Source organism: Chiloscyllium plagiosum, unplaced genomic scaffold (genome assembly GCF_037043375.1).
Source record: "Chiloscyllium plagiosum isolate Xiang-an unplaced genomic scaffold, Cpla_swu_hap1 HiC_scaffold_6, whole genome shotgun sequence".
NCBI classification, from domain to species: Eukaryota; Metazoa; Chordata; class Chondrichthyes; order Orectolobiformes; family Hemiscylliidae; genus Chiloscyllium; species Chiloscyllium plagiosum.
The window spans coordinates 74,110,750-74,131,613 of record NW_028270144.1 but is presented as its reverse complement, the minus strand read 5'-3'; the positions used below and the strand labels follow the sequence as shown (position 1 = coordinate 74,131,613).

At 43.9% G+C, this 20,864-nt stretch overlaps 1 protein-coding gene across 1 annotated transcript in view; it reads right to left on the bottom strand.

Annotated features, from left to right (window-relative positions):
* Window positions 1-20,864, bottom strand: part of LOC122550661 (PC3-like endoprotease variant B) — an 889,929-nt gene that overhangs the window by 636,313 nt on the left and 232,752 nt on the right. The window contains exon 3 of the mRNA XM_043691743.2: window positions 18,106-18,219. Within this exon, the coding sequence (XP_043547678.1) occupies window positions 18,106-18,219 (114 nt within the window). The remainder of the gene's footprint in view (window positions 1-18,105; window positions 18,220-20,864) is intronic.

The window sequence follows — 20,864 nt, the reverse complement described above, 5'->3', positions numbered from 1 at the left end:
CTTATAACCATCTCGAAAGGAATAATTTGATTAGGGATAATCAACACGGTTTTGTGAAGGGTATGTTGTGCCTCACAAGCCTTATTGAGTTCTTTGAGAAGGTGACAAAACAGGTGGATGAGGGTAAAGCAGTTGATGTGGTTGTATACGGATTTCAGTAAGGCATTTAATAAGGTTCCCATGGTACGCTATTGCACAAAATATGGGGGCATGGAACTGAGAGTGATTTAGCGGTATGGATCAGAAATTGGCCAGCTGAAAGAAGACAGAGGGTGCTGGTTGATGGGAAATGATCATCCTGAAGTTCAGTCACTAGTGGTGTACCGCAACGATCTGCTTTGGGGCCACTGCTATTTATCATTTTTATAAATGACCTGGATAAGGGCGTAGAAGATTGGCTTAGTAAATTTGCAGATGACACTAAGGTCGGTGGAGTTGTGGATCTTGCCAAAGGATGTTGCAGGTTACAAAGGACATAGGTAAGCTGCAGAGATGGGCTGAGAAGTGGCAAATGGAGTTTAATGCAGAAATGTGTGAGCTGATTCACTGTGGAAGGAGCAACAGAAATAAATAGTACTGGCCTAAAGATAAGATTCTTGGTAAAGTCGATGAGCAGAGAGATCTCGGTGTCCATGTACACAGATCCCTGAAATTTGCCACCCAGGTTGATGGCGCTATCAATGTGGAAAATGTGTGGATGTGTTGCTTCAGCAGAAGTCATAAGACTCAGCTATCGGTGGGGGAGTGGTGGGGGGGGGGGGGGGGGGGGAGGGTTGCACGCTAACAACAGGCCACAGACGGATGTGGTAAACTGATTTGATTAGCAGCTGCAGAAAGCAATTGCAACTGTCACATATGAGGTAAAAGGGGAAGTACTGAGAGACTCACAGAGACTGTATAAAAATGCATTGATATTGTTCAGCGCTGTGCCTACTTTTTGGACACCCACTCTTGCAAGAACGTATGAATAAAGACTGCTTCGGAATTTGACTCTGACAAAAATTATTTGGCGTGAGCTTCGTCTCTCACAATTGGGGGCTCGTCTGGGATACTGTCATCACCGACGGAGTGGTCACCGTCGACGACTGGGAAGATGCGTCCCATTCCTTTTAGAACGGTCCTGTGTCTTTCATCAGTGGGTACCCCGACCGGTCGACTGACGAGGATCCTAGGGGAGTCATGCCGAACCGGGCAGGAAAATAAGGCAAGCGCGGAACAGTAGGCACAGCTACAGTCAGGGAAACTCCGTGCACGGACCAAGGTAAGAAAAGAGACTTTTCAGTATTGCCTTGTTGACTGGGAGTGTGATATCTGTCAAATTAAGGGAGTGATGGGTTGACCACTATGGGGAGCAAAGGAAGCAAAAATAAGGCACCTGGGAAAAAGGGTAAAGAAGTCCCGGAAAACATCCCTCCAGAAAGTCCTTTGAGATGGATGTTGAGGAATTAGAAACATAATTCTTGTATAAGGGAGAAGGATCAGAAAACAATGATACAATATTGTTGTTTTGTTTGGACCAAAGAGAGTATTCGTCCACCACCGGTCTTTTGACCGAAACATGGGTCGGACAAGGATTGGGTCTGTCAATTGTTGAAGTTATATGTTGGGTCTGTCAATTGTTGAGGTTATATGTTAATGAAAAACAACCTTTCTATAAAGAGGAGTCCGACTACGCCTCCTGCTGGCAGGGCAGTTGAGACACACATTTATATTGCATGAAAGCTATGGGGGGGAAAAAAGAGGAAGAGTCCCCTTCGGCACCTCCTCCCCCATGGGATGTTCTCGGTCACTTACCCCCGCCATATGACTCCCCCCAAAATGAACTTGACGATCTACAAGCCGAGGGTCTTGGGGTAGATGTGGCAGATGGTGGCGAACAATGGGGGAGGAAGATGAGGAACAGGTAAAGGTCGTGAGGCCAAAAGTCCTGAAACCAGGATTGATGAAGGAATTGGGACAATGCAAAAAAGATATTAAAAACTATCCACTCCCGAACTCCAAGGAATGGAGTTAATGTCTATCTTGAATATTCTTTTTACGGGGGAGAGCAAGGGATGATTGGGGGACAGCTATGCAATTGTGGGAATGTGAACACCCCCCCTGGAGTGGGAGTCATACAGGCTGAACAGAAGTTTCCCAACACAGACCCAGGATGGGGGAACAATAATCAGATCACCGAACGCAGATGAAGGACCTCAAAGACTTAACAACAAAAGGAATTAGAGAAGCAGTCCATAAATCTCAGAATTTAACAAACGCGATTGAGATCTGACAAAAGAAAGGTGAGACTCCCTCAACATTTTTACAGAGGCTGCGGGACTCAATGAAAAAGTATTCAGGTATGAATCCTGAGGATCCAGCAACTCAGGGCTTCCTCAAAGTACATTTTGTGATGAAAGCATGACCGGATATCCAAAAGAAAATTCAGAAAATAAAGGGATATACACAATTGCCAAACAGATATGTGAAGGCTGTATAACATGTAAGAAGATAAACAAGAAGGTACAAAGGAAACAGGTCCCAGGTGGGAGAGACCCTGGGTTAAGACCATTCCAGAGCATACAGGTGGATTACACTTAATTGCCCTGTGTAGGAAAGCTAAAATACATGTTGGTTATAGTAGACCATTTATCCGGTTGGGTGGAAGCATACCCTCTGGCCGCAGCCACAGCAAGTGGGGTGTCTAAGATAATTCTTGAGCAGGTAGTTCCCGGTATGGGATAGTGGAGCATATAGACTCAGACCAGGGAAGCCACTTCACCTCTAAGGTGCTCCAGGGAATAATGCAAAGCTTGGAAATCTCCTGGGATTTTCACACCCCGGCACCCTCCGTCTTCAGGGAGGGTCGAGCGGATGAACCAAACTCTTAAAAGACAGTTGTCCAAATTGGTATTAGAGACCAGACTCCCCTGGACCCGATGTTTGCCGATAGCACTCCTACAAGTGCGAACGGCTCCAAGGAAAGATTTGGGTCTGTCCCCTTATGAAATATTGTTTGGGCTGCCATACTTTGGAACGACAGGCGGACTGCCAATCCCTGAGACTGAGGACTTGTTCTTAAGAAAGTATATAGGGGTCCTGTCCTCCTCTTTGTCTTTTCTGAGGATACAGGGTTTACCCGCACAGACTCCACCTCTCGATTTTGCCATTCATCCAATCTGACCGGGAGATTGGATCCTTGTGAAGTCATGGACAGAGACTAAATTATAACCGGATTGGGAAGGGCCGTACCAGGTTCTTTTGACTACCGAAACAGCAGAAAAAGGTTGGACTCACAACACCAGAGTTAAGGGACCAGTGGAGTCTCCGGTTGAGAAAGAAGTCTGGACAGCCGAATCAATGAAAGAACTATTGAAACTCAGGCTAAAAAGACTTTGAGTGACTGATTATACAGTGGCGACACGAGCGCGGAATATCGGTGCTTCAGCATTATTCTTGGAATGAGGTGGATACTTAGGTATACTATCTTAGCTCTCCTAGTCTTAGGATTTCATTGAACCTTAGTGTGGTCCACTTACTTGGTAGGAATGGTCCCCGAGAGTGCTAATCCGCAAGTAATAGATACCAATGCCTGCAGCCTAGTTGATTGTGGAAATGTAGAAAATCAGAGGCAGTACAGCTACTCAGAGATACATATTAAGTCCTATGGGGGTGGTACTTGAATTAATCCACTCGTCACAGTACACCGGGGCCCCTTCTGGCCAGCTCTTGAGTGGCCCAATAAAAAGTGTAACCCAATATTTTTAACGATAAAGAAAACCACATGGCACGAAGCAGTTCTGGGAGGAGACACCTATCAGGTCCAATAAAATGAAACATTTGGGATAGAGATGAAAGCAAACGGGAAGGATTTCATGGGCTGTTGATTCCGCATACAGGTGGGCAAAGGAACGTGGCCAGTCAAAGTGAATGAAAAGAGCACTCAGATGCCACAGGTATATCCTTTCGCCCCTCCTAAAGATCCTAAGATGGTAAAAATTATAGAGGTGAAGGACTTAAAACAGACCATCGAAATAGAAACTGGCTACAGGGATACAAATGCCTGGCTTGAATGGGTAAAGTACACTGTGAAAAGTCTGAACAGAAACAATTGCTGTGCATGTGCCTCCGATAGGCTAGTGGCCCAGGTAGTTCCCTTTCCGCTTGGGTGGCAGCGAGACAGGAAGGGCATGAAATATATGATAGCCCTGTATCAGGATAAGACTGCATGGAATAATGGGAATTGTACTTCCCTATCACTAATGTTCCCTCCCTTGGAGAAGAAAGATTTAAAAATCCCCGCCACGTTTTTGGTCGCGGTCGAAAATCACACGTCATGTGTTAGCAGACAAGGTCTAATTCAGTTCAGAGACTTGGGGGAGCTGAAATCGTGTATCGACATTGAAAATGTGACCGGAACGGACGAGGGAACGAACTACTCAGCGCTGCAGGTTCCCCGAGTGGATCTGTGGTGGTACTGTGGAGGGAGAATACTGAGACCCACCCTACCTCCGGATTGGGGAGGCATATGTGTAATTTGCAATCCCATTCACCTTGGCATTTGAAAAGGAAAGGATTGTGACAAAAGGGAGTCAGAGAAAAAGATCATTATCGGATACTTCTTTTGATGATCGGATATATCTAGACGCTATAGGAGTTCCTAGAGGGGTGCCGATGAGTTCAAGGCTCAGATTTCAGCAGGCTTTGAGTCGGCTCTCTTCTGGTGGGTAACGGTCAACAAGAATGTAGATTGGATAAACTATATTTTCTATAATTAGCAGAGGTTAGATTACTTACAGTGTGGAAACAGGCCCTTCGGCCCAACAAGTCGACACTAACCCGCCGAAGCGCAACCCACCCATTCCCCTACATTTACCCCTTTACCTAACACTACGAGCAATTTAGCATGGCCAATTCACCTGACCTGCACATCTTTGGACTGTGGGAGGAAACCGGAGCACCCGGAGGAAACCCACGCAGACACGGGGAGAATGTGCAAACTCCACACAGTCAGTCGCCTAAGTCGGGAATTGAACCCGGGTTTCTGGCTCTGTGAGGCAGCAGTGCTAACCACTGTGCCACCGTGCTGCCCACAAATTAACTACACTAGGAATGCATTCAAGGGTATAGCAGAGCAGCTCGATGCAACCAGCAGAATGGCTTTGGAGAACAGAATGGCCTTGGACATGATCCTAGCTGAGAAAGGCGGCGTATACGTAATGTTAGGGGTGAGCTGTTGTACCTTTATTCAAAATAACACAACGCCCGATGGGTCAATCACTCGAGCCCTGCGGGGGTTGACTACCTTAGCAGAGGAGCTGGCTGAGAATTCAGGGTTAGACACATCGCTCACTGGGTGGCTGGATTCATGGTTTGGAAAATGGAAAGGTGTAGAGGTCTCCATACTCACCTCCTTGGTAGTGGTTGCTGGAGTACTGATAGCTATAGGATGTTGCATCATACCTTGTGCAGAGGGACTAACCCAGCGGCTGATTGAAACGGCCCTGACTAAACGAATGCCCCTAACAGGTAGTCAGTGAAAGGAACTCTACCCGTTGAACAATGAGGGGATGAGTGATGAGTGATCTTGAAGAAGTTTCCAAGATAGATAAGGTCTCAGGGATGCTGCTGACAAACTAGGAGGCGACATATGGGGGACATGAAGAAGACAACAAATATTAGCCCAAAAGAAAAAGGGGAATTGTGAAAAATGTGTGGAAGTGTTATTTCAGCAGAAGTGATAAGACTCAGCTATCAAGGGGGGGAGGGGAGGATTGCACGCTAACAACAGGCCACAGACGGATGTGGTAAACCAATTAGATTAGCAGTTGCACAGAGCAACTGCAACTGTCACGTATGAGGTAAAAGGGGAAGTACTAAGAGACTCACAGAAACTGCATAAAAATGCACTGATATTGTTCAGCAGTGTGCCTACTTTTTGGACACCCACTCTTGCAAGAACGTATGAATAAAGACTGCTTCGGAATTTGACTCGGACTAAAATTATTTGGCAGTGAGCTTCATTTCTCACATCAAGAAGGCGTTTGGTGTGTTAGCTTTTATTGGTAGTGGGATTGAGTTTCAGAGCCATGAGGTCATGTTGCAGCTGTACAAAACTCTGTTGCAGCTGCACTTGAAGTATTGCATACAATTCTGGTCACTGCATTATAGGTAGGATGTGGAAGCTTTGGAAAGGGTTCAGAGGCGATTTACTAGGATGTTGCCTGGTATGGAGGGACGGCTTTATGAGGAAAGGCTGAGGGACTTGAGACTGTTTTCATTGAAGAGAAGAAGGTTGAGAAGTGACTTAATTGAGACATATAAGATAATCAGAGGGTTAGGTAGGGTAGACAGTCAGAGCCTTTTCCTTCAGATGGTGATGGCTAGCATGAGGGGACAAAGCTTTAAATTGATGAGTAATAGATATAGGACAGATGTCAGAGGTTAATTTCTTTACTCAGAGTAGTAGAGGCATGGAATGCCTACCTATAATAGTAGTAGACTTGCCAACTTTAAAGGTATTTAAATGGTCATTGAATAAACATATGGATGAAAATGGAATAATGTAAATTGGACGGGCTTCAGATTAGTTCCACAAGTTGGCGCAACATCGAGGGCTGAAGGGCCTGCACTGTGCTGTCATTTTCAATCTTCTATTCTTCTTAACTCTAGGAGAAACAGCTTAAAACTGCTCAAACTCATTTCATAAAATAAACCCTTCATCTCAGGAATCAACCCAGAGAACTCCTCTGAACTACCTCCAATTCAATTACATCCATTCTCAAGTTAGGGGACAAAAACAGTATGCAGTACTCCAAGTACAGTCTCACAAATTGTAGTTGCAGCAATACTTCCCTATTTTTATTCTTTACTCCTTTAGAAATGTCAAAATGCCATTTGCCTTCTTTATTATCTGTTGTACCTGCATATTCGTTTTCTGTGATTCGTGCACTGAACACTCTGAATTTAGATAAGTGACCTTTCTTCCAACCTTATACTTATCCACATTAAACTTCATCTGCCAAATTTTGGCCCATGCACCTACCCTATCCACATCCATTTATCAATTTCTTTTACCTTCTTTCAAATTAATGGTGGATATAAATGTAAACGTCATGTTATGTTTGCTCTGCTTGAACCTAACTACCAGCCCCTACCCCCAGCACTCCAATAACATGTTCTGTTGAGCATAAGGGTTATTATAAAAATATTCGGCATGTGATCCACGAGCCTGACATCAATGTTCTTTTCTCACTCAGCCTTACAATGTCTCATTATAAAACAGACTACAGGAACTGACTAAGGATTCTTTGCCAGCATTTTATATACCTACCTCTATGAGCTCGAAGGACAAGGGCAGCAGATTCATGGGAACACCACCACCACCTGCAAGTTCCTCTGAACACCCTGACTTGAGACCACATTGCTGTTCCTTCAGTGTCACTGAGTAAATATTCTCAAGCTCCCACTGGAGCAGAACTATGTGTATGCCTCCACCATGCAGCTTACTACCACATCAAGAACAAGGAGGGATGAGCACTAAATGCTGGCCTTTCCAGTGATGTCCACCTCCCACACATGAACCAAAGTGATACCTTTATCACAGTCTTGGTTAGACTTTGGAAAGCAGTTCACTATCTATTTACGAAAGCAGTAATCTGACACTAAAGTAAGATAATATAATGAGATAGAAAACCTTTGCATCTCTGAAAAGGCTTGATGATTTTAACACTTTACTCCTACCTCCCCCATCTCCATTCCTTAAGCTCTCCACACCTCCCCCCCCCCCCCCACACACACAGCAGACTTCTTCCAATTTATTGCAGTGGCACCGAAAGGAATGAGAGAGGATATTTGCAAAAGCAATGAGACAACAGGCAAACTTATTACTAACCTGATCATAGGAAGCAATTGGCTCAGTCGGTCAAGAAGGGGGAGGCCTACTATTTGGAATTTCCCCACTGGCAGTAGAGTTAACGTGTTCCTCAGGGGTGAGAGACTGGCCCAGAGAAGAGCAGCAGGAGATTGGTGAACATGAAGCTTGCCAATTCTTTGAAAGAGGTGGAGCAGGGTTTAAACCTGAGTGGAGGCTGGAGGGTCAGTTATGGGGATTCAAATCCGGTGGCGAGTTGAGGAGGAAATCAAGGCTGTGTGGTTGTTGGGGGGTTCAGACATTTTGGGTGTAGCTGGGTTAGATTGTCTGCATCAGAGAGGGAGGGGGTTTGGAGAAGAAAGGTCTAGTGAGGTGTTGGGTAAAAGACAGGTTTGAGGCCTAGTGTGGGCAGAAGATCAGGGGTCTAGTCTGAGTTGTGCAAAGAATAGGTTGGACTGGAGAAGAAATGGGGATTTGATGCAGGGCAGTGAGGTCAGGGCCTGATGGTGGTGATGGCAATTCTGTCCTAACTGAGTGTGATCAGACTCAGCCACCAATGCAGGCAGCCCCACCTAGCCACGGCCTGGAATTTAGGTTAGCCTGTGATTCTCACGTCAATTGCTGGGAAATGTCACATTCTTGTTGCCGCTGACAATGTCACTGATATCTGAGAGGAGATTTCCCGCCCCTGCTGCTGCCACACCTGAATGTGCAAGGTGCAATGTCATTGCTCCGGCTGCCACATCCAAACACTAGGACCACCAGGAGACCGCCATTATGTAAAAGGCCCGCAATTGCTACCGACATCATGCTGCCGCTGCCTTCGATTGCCAGGAGGAACCACAATCACCGCTGTTGCAATGGCCCACTCTCGCTGCCAATGCTGTGCTACCACCTCCTCCTCTGATTGCTGAGAGGAGCCCTGGAAACCACTGCCTCAGATCCTGCCGCCAACGTGGACCAATGGGAGGCTGTCACCATTCCCATGCACAGCCTGCTCTCGGTGCCATGCCAATGCTGCTGAATCGCTGCAAAGGCTTTAAAGGAAAGAAAACAAACAAAAAAAGAAAAAGAGCAAAACTAAATAGAAGGAAAAAAAAGCAGACAGGAACGGATGAGCCCGGGGATGTGTGAAGTGATTTGATTTGATTTATTATTGTGGCATGTACTAAGATGCAGCGAAAAGTATTGTTTTGTGTGCTATTCAGACAAACCTTAGATAAGCATATCATGGTAATAGAACAGAATGTAGAACATAATGTTACAGCTACAAAGAAGGTGCAGAGAAAGATCACCTCTGATATAGGAGATCCGTTCATAAGTCTGATGACAGCAAGGAAGAAGCTGTTCTTAAATCTGTTGGCATGCATTTTGTACATTTTGCCTGATGGAAAAGGGTAGAAGAGAGTATAACCGGAGTGGGAGGGGTCTTTGATTATATTGACTGCTTTCCCGAGGCAGTGGGACATGTAAACAGTGTCAAGGGGTGGAAGACTAGTTTCCATGATAGACTGGGCTGCATTCACAATATTTCTTTTGGTCTTGGGTAGTACGTTTACCATGGAGGTAAAAAACGTTACTGCAGATGCTGGAAACCAGATTCTGGATCAGTGGTGCTGGAAGAGCACAGCAATTCAGGCAGCATCCGACAAGCAGCAAAATCGACGTTTCGGGCAAAAGAGGAAGGGCTTTTGCCCGAAACGTCGATTTTGCTGCTCGTCGGATGCTGCCTGAATTGCTGTGCTCTTCCAGCACCACTGATCCAGAAGTACGTTTACCATACCAAGCTGTGATGCATCTGGATAGGAAGACTTTATATTGTGCATCTATAAAAATTGGTTAGAGTCCTTGTGGACAAGCTGCATTTCCTGAGCTTCTGAGGAAGTGGGAATGCTTTCTTGACTGTACCATCAATGTGGGTGGACCAGGGCAGAATGTTGATGATATTTACTCTGAGGAACTTGGACTATCTCCACCTCAGCACCATTGATACAGGGGCTTGCCCTCCATTCCTCTTCCTGACATCAATGACCAGTTCATGTGGGGTGTGGGCGTGTGCGTGTGTGAGAGAGAGAAATGTATATACATGTGTATGTGTGTTGCAGTGGGGATGGGGGTGGTGGTGGTGAGTGAGGTTGTGGATCTATATCACTGAAGCTCCTCAAGCAGTCACCTGCAGTTAGGTGTGAAGACATTCCGAAACTTTGCTGAGCAGTCACATGATCATATTTCAAACTGTAGCCCTGTTTCTTGTAGCAGGTTGTTAAATTAACTTCCATCTTCAGTTATGACCAGAAATAGACAGGATGGAGATGGTGTGGGTCAGGAAACAATTTATGGGGCTTTCACTACCAGCCCCACCTGATCCAAAACTTTTTTTATTTTAACATTTTGCTCAATTTGTGATCAACACCTGCACATTTACACACAGACCCACAATCTTCAGGCAGCTCAACATATTGGTTTCAACTTTCTGATTGAGATTAGGTCTTTAAAATTCCTAGAATAAATGAGAATCCAGCTATTCTGTCAAGAATATTCACTGAACATGGTTTTTGATGAGTTTTCCAACCAGTGGCAAGATGAGGTGGTGCTGTCTGGTTAAGGAGGGATCCCAAAACTGGAGGGGCACTTGGGGCCTCATCAAATGATGGTACATCAGCAACTCCTCCATTCATAGTGAGTGAGGGGGGAGATGGGATGAAGGGGAGAGAGGGAGATGGGGAGACGGGAGGATGTGGAGATGGAGAGATGAAAGTCCTCTCTGGAGAGCAAGTTTTTAAAGGAACATTTAGAAAGTGACCACAGTTGCTAGTAAGTGAATGTGTAGAGCAAACACTTCCAATGTTCCCACCCTCAACACCCCCAACACCTCCCATACCACCGCTGCCCCACACTGCTCCCCCCCCAACACCCCCAAACCATCACACACTGGACAGCCAGCAGCTGCAGCAGTGGTTGGTGCAGGGGAGGGGTCCCTGATGGAACATTATGCTCCTCCAGGCCCCTCCCACGGTGGGAGACAATGTTTTGACTCCGGTTATGCTTTGACTAGAGTATGGAGTTCACCTGCCAGCTGGAAAATTAATGTCACCACAGAAAAGTGGCCTTTGTTACCTTTCAGAGAGGCTGATGGCCTGGTGGTATTCTCCAGAGACCCAGGTAATGTTAATGGGGGTCTGGGTTCAAATCCACCATCACAGATGATGGAATTTGAATTCAATTTTAAAAATCTGGAATTAAGAGTATAATTATGAAATTATTGTTGATTGTCAGAAAAGAAAAAAAACATCTGTTTCACTAATGTCCTTTAGGAAAGAAAACTACTGCACATACCTGGTCAGAGACAAAAAAAAACTGCAGTTGCTGGAATCCAAGGCAAACAAGCTGGAGGCTGGAAGAACTTTGTTTCTATCTCCAGTGACAATCTCGACAGACGTTTACTATAACCTCACAGACTCCCAAAACTACCTGGACTACACTTCCTCCCATCCAGTATCCTGTAAGAACTCCATCCCATTCTCCCAAATCCTCCAACTCTGTTGCATCTGCTTGAACAAGGAGACATGCCACCCCAAAGATCCCAGATGTCCACCTATTTCGAACAATGTGCTTTTCACCCTGTCATCCAGATAGCCCACCACCACACCTCCTCCATTCCCTGTTCCATTTCTCTAAACCCGGCCCCCCAAACACAAGAAAAGACAGCGTGCCCCCCCCCCCCCCCGTCCTCACCTACCACCCCACCAGTCTTTGCAATGAACGTATCATCCTTAAACACTTCCACCAACTCCAACTAAACCCCACCAAGAACATCCTCCCCTTTCCACCTTCTGTAAGGACATTTCCCTTTGCCACTCCTTCAATCGCACACCCTCCCCACCAACACCAAATGCACCACCCCACACCCCCGACCCAAACCCTCAATACCTTCCCTTGCAACTGTATAAAGATGCAAAACCTGCCAGTATACCACCCCCCTCACCTCTATTTAGGGCCCCAAACAGTCCTTCCAGGTGAGACAGAGGTTCACCTGTCTTTCCTCCAACCGAGTTTACTGTATCTGGTGCTCCTGATGAGGTCTTCTCTACAGTGGAGAGATCAAACATAAACTGTGGGCACATTTAGCTGAGCATCTCAGTCATGCCCGCAGAGGCTGACCTGACCTCCCAGTCACCACCCATTTCAATTGTCCTTCCCATTCCTTCTCTGACAAGACCATCCTCGGCTTCCTCCAAAGCCACAGTAAATCAGACCACAAATTGGAGGAACAACATTTCACCTTCTGCCTGGACAGCTTACAGACTGGACGACTCAACATTGAGTTCTCCAATTTCAAATAACCTCCCTTCCCATCCCCTGACGCCCTTTCCAGCCCCTAGCCCCACCCCCTTCCATTGCTCTGACTTCCCCTTTCTTCCAGCTACCAACCGGATTCATTCCTCCCATCGATCAATCATGCCGTAGCCTCTACCTGTATTCACCTATCACTACCTCACCACTATGCTCCTCACCCCATCCCCTTTACCTGCAGCTCCCCTTATACCCACCCCAGTCCTGAAGAAGGGTTACACCAGAAACATTGACTTCACCTCCTGATGCTACCTGGCTTGCTGTGTTGTTCCAGCCTCCTGCTTGTCGCCCTTATCAGGTCTGGCCTACATGTGACTTCAGACCCACAGCAATGTGGTTGACTCTTAACCACATTTTAGGGATGGACAATAGCTACTGGCACTAGCCAGTTATAGCCCAATCCTGAGAAAGAATTTTTAAAAATTTGAATAACTGAGACTGTGCCGATCTGGACTTCTCACTGTAGCTCAAAAGCAGAATGTTACCAATAAATTGGCACAATCTCTCTCGAGCAGAGGAAAGTTCCAGACTCGTCTATCTCCGGTACCGTCTCCTGAGCAATTTCTACCTGCTGTGATCCAGTCAACATTTCAATGATTTATTTTGCTTCTATGCATGGGAGCTAATTCACACAAAACTACTCTGCTCCCTCTTCTCAAGATTCATTTGTTTATGATGAAGTGTTCAAAAACAATACTATTCTTCAGTTCCAGTAGTACAGTGTGACTATTCAACAAAAATAGAAAATGTTAAATTTGATCGGGAAGCTCCAGTATTAAGTCCTCCTTGCCAACAGCAGCAGGAAACAGTTGCCTCTAAGGTAATTTACTGTCATTAGTTTTTGAGTCATGCTGAGCAATTCTGCCTGTATTAGTAACTGAATACAGCTCATCAGGTCAATGGCTTTCAGGTTTCTTCTATTTTTCTTCAGTCATTACACGATTGAAGACTGGAAGTTCCTGAACCATAAACTGCTTTTTCTGGAAGTACCAGAAAAAAATAGGTTTTCAAAGTATTCATTCTCTGTGCAACAAAACGAACTGATGGAATAAATGTTTTGCAAAACACCTTTGGGATTTGTTTTTTTTATTCATTCACAGGATTAGGCCAGTATTTATTGCCCATCCCTAAAAGTCCAGAGGCAGATAAGAGTTAACCACATTGCTGTGGGTCTGGAGTCACATGTAGGCCAGACCAGGTAAGGATGGCAGTTTCCTTCACTGAAGGACATAAATAAACCAGATGGGCTTTTTCTGACAATTGACAATGGATTCATGGTTATCATTAGACTCTTTAATTCCAGTTAATCATTGAATTCAAATTCCAGCATCTGTCATGGTGGCACAATAGTTCAGTGGTTAGCACTGCTGCCTCACAGCACCAGGGTCCCAAGTTCAATTTCAGCCTCAGGCGACTGTCTGTGTGGAGTTTGCACATTCGTCTTGTGTCTGCGTGGGTTTCCTACGGGTGTTCTGGTTTCCTCCCGCAATCCAAAGATGTGCGGGTTAGGTGAATTGTCCATGGTAATTGCCCATAGTGTTAGGCGTATTAGTCATAAGGAAATGGATCTGAGTGGGTTACTCTTCAGGGGACTGGTTGGGCCAAAGGGCCTGTTTCCACACAGTAGAGAATCTAATCAAGATTTGAACTTATGTTCCCAGAACATTATCTGGGTCTCCAGATTTAAAGCACAGCAATAATACCACTAGGCCATAGTGGAGATAAACAATCATGTATTAGGTGTGGGGGGCAGGTCTGATGGAAGAGGTAGTTGTGGTTAAGGTAGGGTATGCTGTGAGGAAGCACTGCTACTCCTCTTGACCCACCAACAGCATTATAATGCATTTACTTCCTTCCTGAAATGTTCTCATCTGAGAGCTGCTGGATTTCTCCAAGACTTGGAAATCTGCAAAGTAGGTTAAGAGGCTGTCAGCTTTTATTTATTCATTCAAAGGATGTGGGCATCACTGGCTAGACCAGTATTTATTGCCCATTCCTAAAACCCTGAGGCCAGATAAGAATCAACCACATTGCTGTGGGTCTGGAATCACATGTAGGCCAGACCAGGTAAGGATGGTAGTTTCCTTCCCTGAAGGATATTAATGAACTAGATTTTTCTAGGTTTTTCTGATGATCAACAGTGGATTCACGGCCATCATTACACTCTCCATTCCAGATTTTTTTTAAGTGATTATAGATTCTGCCATCTGCCATGGCAACCTTTGAACCCAAATGCCCCGAATGTTACCTGGATTGCTGGATTAATAGTCTAGCAATAGTACCACCAGCCTTACCGAATCCACAGACCACAAACAATTCACATTACAATGGATTGTACTGGAGCCTTTTTAATCTCTTGATTTTTTTTCATTTAAAATAGCTCTGAAAATGAAAAGATAACTAAGAAAGAAACAAAACAATTCCAACCCATTCCTGCATTGCAATCATTTAATACTGTTGCTGTCTACCCACTACAACAACACAGGAACCAATGGGAATGAAAAGCCACTTTAGCAGTGGTAGACAGTTGGCAGTAGCAATTAGGGGTCAGTGGAAAGGACACGTTGGACAAATGTAGAGACATAAAAACATAGAAATAGGTGCAGGAGTAGTCCATTCAGCTGGTCAAGTCAAATCATGACGGTCTGTTCTGTGCCTTGCTAAAGTTGACAATTGAGGACTTGGCAATACCTGTACCTGTGTGTTTCAATACAATTCTCAAGCCCAGCCTAGCTTCTACTTAGGTAAAAACAATGACTGCAGATGCTGGAAACCAGATTCTGAATTAGTGGTGCTGGAAAAGCACAGCAGTTCAGGCAGCATCCAAGGAGCAGGACACTACACTTCTTCCCACCCTACCTCCTGCAAAAATGCCATCCCGTATTCCCAATTCCTCCGCTTCCGCCGTATCTGCTCCCAGGAGGACCAGTTCCACCACAGAACACACCAGATGGCCTCCTTCTTTAGAAACCGCAATTTCCCTTCCCACATGGTTAAGGATGCCTTCCAACGCATCTCGTCCACATCCCACACCTCCGCCCTCAGACCCCACTCCTCCGACCGTAACAAGGACAGAACCCCTCTGGTGCTCACCTTCCACCCTACCAACCTTCGCATAAACCAAATCATTCGCCGACATTTCTGCCACCTCCAAACGGACCCCACCACCAGGGATATATTTCCCTCCCCACCCCTCTCCGCCTTCCGCAAAGACCGTTCCTTCTGTGACTATCTGGTCAGGTCCATGTCCCCCTACAAACCACCTTCCTGTCCTGGCACCTTGCCCTGCCACCGCAGGAATTGCAAAACCTGCGCCCACACCACCTCCCTCACCTCTATCCAAGGCCCTAAAGGAACCTTCCACATCCATCAAAGTTTTACCTGCACATCCACCAATATCATTTATTGTATCCATTGTTCCCAATGCGGTCTCCTCTACATTGGGGACACTGGACGCCTCCTAGCAGAGTGCTTTAGGGAACATCTCCGGGACACCTGCACCAATCAACCACACCGCCCTATGGCCCAACATTTCAACTCCCCCTCCCACTCTGCCGAGGACATGGAGGTCCTGGGCCTCCTTCACTGCCGCTCCCTCACCACCCGACGCCTGGCAGAAGAATGCCTCATCTTCCGCCTTGGAACACTTCAACCCCAGGGCATCAATGTGGACTTCAACAGTTTCCTCATTTCCCCTTCCCTCACCTCACCCCAGTTCCAAACTTCCAGCTCAGCACTGTCCGCATGACTTGTCCTACCTGTCTATCTTCCTTTCCACCTATCCACTCCACCCTCCTCTCTGACCTATCACCTTCATCCCATCCCCATCCATCCGTTGTACTCTTTGCTACCTTCCCCCACCCTCCTCCCTGACCTATCACCTTCATCCCCACACCCACTCACCTATTGTACTCTAGCTTCTACTTAGCACAGCAAGGGTGAATTTGGATTTAATGAGGGAACTAAATGGCTGCCAGAGCATAGACCAGGAATTCCTGTACCCATTTCGGGCACTGCCAAGTTCCATTAGTGTGGGAAAGCAGATGGAATGGGGGCTTGCAGGCAACGCAAGAAATATTTTTACCACTACGAAGTTGAGTGCTGAATTAGTAATTTTAAGGTATTCACAATGTTGGCATAGTCTAGAAGGCCGTGTAAATCAATGTCTTGCAGTTGAGAAAGGATTGGGACACCACTCTGAAGAATGGAAAGTTCTAAGAAGTGTTCAAGCAGGCAGACCTCAGCAGAAAAGTGAGCTGGAAAGATGGAGATGCACAGGAGAGGGCGAGAAGAGGTGGTGTTGATCTTTGTGGCAACTTGGGTGTTGCCCAAATATCTGGCACCAAATGGAGCATACAGTCAGGGTTGCTGCCCCAAAGAAGGAATTCTGCCATTGAAACTACTGTGCCTCACTTGCAATTGGTTTCAATTGAGGCAGTGTAACAGCAATATTGGACAGCCTGAGTAGGAAGCGGGATAACCTCAGAAGCTAAAGCTATGGAGGAGGACCTAAACGTATCCACAAGTGAAGGTTCTAATGAAACTGACTTACTTATCTGGAAAAGTCCAAGCGTTGTTGCAGGAGGAGCCTGCAACCATACAAAAATATGCTTACACACTTCATTGATAATAATCTTCACCTTACATACTCAAAGGGTTCTGCAAGTAGCACTGTAGCTCATGGTGATAATCAGTTTAGTCATTGTGGGTGCATTTCAGGGCTCAAATACTGGTGTCTTTCATTTAGCTCTTAAATACTGGATTCACATTGCTGAAAGGATGCCCATTTCAAAAGGACAGCTCTCTTCATCAGTTTCCCAATGGATGCAGCCTAACAAGCACAGGCAGCGATGGGTTTCACCACTATAGCTGGACTAGCGCAGGTACAGTGCAAGACCGATTACACCAGGACTGCCAGGATACTGTGTTGTGAAGTTTCTTGACTCCTGTTTCTCACAACCAAAGAGGAAATCTAGCCAAAACAAGAGCTTCCTGTCCTCACTATCATCAAACCCCATTACACTTCATCATCAAATTAAGTTCACCACAGATTATTTTAATTTCCAAGACCACTGTCATATAAATTCAGCTACAACAAATAACTTTTTAGCATATCCATAATTATCATTGATCCAATTCCCTTTACATTAGCCAATATAATCATCTGTAGCCACTTATTGATAATCCAGGTAAGATAATAGCAACAGATTTATAAACCAGGATAATTACACCTGACTAGTCAGTAAAGCTCAGTCAGTTTAACAAAAGGTTGAACAGAAAATGCTGCATTTACTCAGCAGGTCGCACAGCATCTGTGTAGCAAGGTAATGTACTGGTTAATGATTATCTATAGATTACAAGGCTATTTAAAATGAAATATTACACACAAGCCTTTTAAACAAGCATTACTGGTGTGCATGGAATAGTTTGTGCACCACCACACATACCATTTTCAGGATTTGGTACAATCCTGATCAATCTCAAAGGCTTTAAAGGTTAAAGGTTAGTATTTACACAACGACCAAAGAATAAGAACAAATTGTAGATAAAAGGGAAACAAATGACTACTCGATGTGCATCTAAATGAACTATTTTCTTTAACTTTTTTACATTTTAAAATATGTATTAGAGGGAAAATGTTACCTAATACAATATAATATTTACTAAGGGCAAATCATGATCTTCTAATTTCATGTTGAGGTACATGGAAAAATAAATTAGGCTATAATCATGCAATCTGCCATTTTGATCTTAGAAATGACTCAAAACTTTTTAGTCTCTCAATTTAACACACCTGTGTTCTGTTCTACGTCAGAGAGTGTTGCTTTGAAAATGTGAACTCAGCCATTAGCAGAAGTGTCTATCTCACTTTTCCTCATTTGCCAACACATGAAACCCACCTGGCGATCCTGGGAAAGCTGTTGCAGCAGTTGCTCTGCACTCCGTTTTCTGATTCTTTTCCCAAATTGCTTATTTGTAGCCTTCAAGATGTGGAACCCTTTTAGATTTCCAACCTGCATTATAACAAGGTAAGAAGAGATTATAGAATCTATTGAATCATAATATTGATTGTCACAAGTGTTATTACAACACACCTGAAAGGAATATGGTCAACCTGTGCCAAACTTTTAAGCCAATTGACTGAGATTGCCTCAGACCATGTTGCAACTATGATTGTAAGTGAAATGTTTGCTTTGTTTAAGCTTATTAGGAAGGCACAAAACATCATGCAGTGATAGTTTCATCATAGTCTGCTAGTGGAATGACCAGAAACCTTGCTATTAAAAAATAGTAGGTGAGATATGGGTTTACTTTTTCTTTTAAAAAAATGCATCAGGTTTGAAATCAGTGTGTAAAATGGATGCAAAGCCAATCAATTTTGCTGAGTAATCACTTGTCCACAAGCAACTATGCAGAAGAGGTCCAAGGTCCAATTCTAGTGTTCCTCGGTCCTCTTAGTTTATGCATACATTATCGCTGAGGAGATAAGTCTGGATCTTGAAGTAGGAGCGTATTATTTCCATGCTATCATTTGATGGAGCAGTCAGATCATATCTTTTGATTATTGTGATATTTTAACAACTATCATGGCCTATTTTAGTTTTGCTGCAATTATAAGCAATACTAACATTTCTTAATATCAAATAGATTCAATACTTAATTAAAATTATTCTCCATTTGTACATTTTAAACTTTGTACAAGGTAGGATTCACCACAGAATACTGATGAGGTTAGCTTCATTTACAATCTTTTTGTTATTTTAAAGACAAAGTTCTCTATTCATTCCAACATTAATTTACTATTCAAAAATAAATGGCATATCTTTTTAAAAAAAATCAATGAAAATATTCCCAAGTTATAACCTGACAGTTCAGTGAATTTAACAAAAATGTTTTACTAAGAATGCTGATGACATCACAATATTAAAATATATAAGCTTCTTAAATGATTCCTTGAAATTAATGATTTGACATTTAAAGGCCATCCTTATTTACAAACCGACATATTATTTAAGTGTACAGTTATACTATCGTCTAATGATGAGATGTAGTTGATTTGGACAGAAAATATGGTTCCTAGATTAATGGCAACTGCATCATTAACTTTTTAAAAGGCTCCTATAACCCTTCTTTCATTAATGACTTGTTTAACAGTTTAAGTCCACTTTTAATTATCACAGCCTGTCTTTTAAAGATCAAATTTCTGTCTCTAAATTTTACTGAGTTCGTTTTATGGTCTCAATTGTCACTGTAAATGTCATCACTTTATACCTTCACTGAAGCAATGACAGGCCTACTCTTATCCCTGGCTTTATCTCCTTTTCCATCCTTTATTGTGCTACAAAGATCCCTTTTTCATAGTTTACAGCTGTATCCGCTTTCCACACGTGGCAAATGATTGCCTCCATAGAGGTATTTTCTGTTTCAATCTTGCATTTTCCCAAGGGAGAACAAAAGGGACAAGCTTTCTAGAGTTGGTTTCACTGAGAAAATTGTTCAGAATTGCCTCATTCCTCAGCAGATTAACGAATGCATACAATTCCAGCCTAAGTGCTATTGTACAGCACAATTTGGCCATTATACTTTGTCCTTTCCATTTAGAAATCCTCCTTACCAATTAAAGTAATACAGCCCACCAATACCTGCTCCCAATTAAATCTGAGCTGTATTACCTGCCTTGATGCAGCTGGTCACAGATTCCAACCACTTACTTGTATTCATTAGCCCTATTCATCATCAAGGGCTAATGGCAGGAATTCAAGCTTCAGGCTTTATTTCAGGACTCACCAAAATTGTTAGCTTTCAGTTTATGGCCCTGATAAATACTAGATTAAATAGAGAGAACTGATTCAAACCTGGGGCATCTAACACTATTTCTAACTTCTTTCATGTTCCCATCTATATTAAAACAACAAGATATTACAACCATTGGTATGTTAATCAAAAACCATGTATAAAATGGTCCCTTAGAGTTTTGTCCATGCTACTGTCAGCCTCCTGACCCCTTCTTTACAAAAAAAGGCCAAATTGAGATCAAGAGGGTAGATGGTCATTGATCAGTCAGTTGTTAACTGGCATATACAATCAGACTCCAAAATGAGATGCTACGGTTTTACAATTTCCTATCGATTCTTTGAAACAAGAAAAATCATACTCTTATAGCTATGATTTTTTTAAAAGTATGCCCTTTAAAGGGCCCTGTTAATAATTTCTCCTACCTGACAGGCAAAATCTCAGCTTTAATCTTCTTCCCAAAGCCCCAGCATGATTCAATATTTCGCTCTAAGATAGGTAAAGGGCCCCTCATCTGCATCAGCAGCCCATCATCTATCAGTAAGTACTCCACAGGGTTAACGAGAACCGTTATCCTTTCAGCATTGAATAACCGATTAGAAGGTGTCAGCGCTTTAAAAATTCAGTGCCAGCTGTGTACTGCTTTGTACTTTGCCAGTACTCAGTTTTAAAATCGCTGATTCCTCTTGATCAACCTCCAGGACTGAAAAGAATGCTAATTGCCATGAGCTACATGGAGATACACATAGATAGACACACACCAGTGGAACAAAAACAACTACAGGCCAGATGTTACAAAATTCAAAGTAATAATAACTTGATACTTATTTCTGTAACATTAGGCGAAGTATTTTCCCCTGAATTT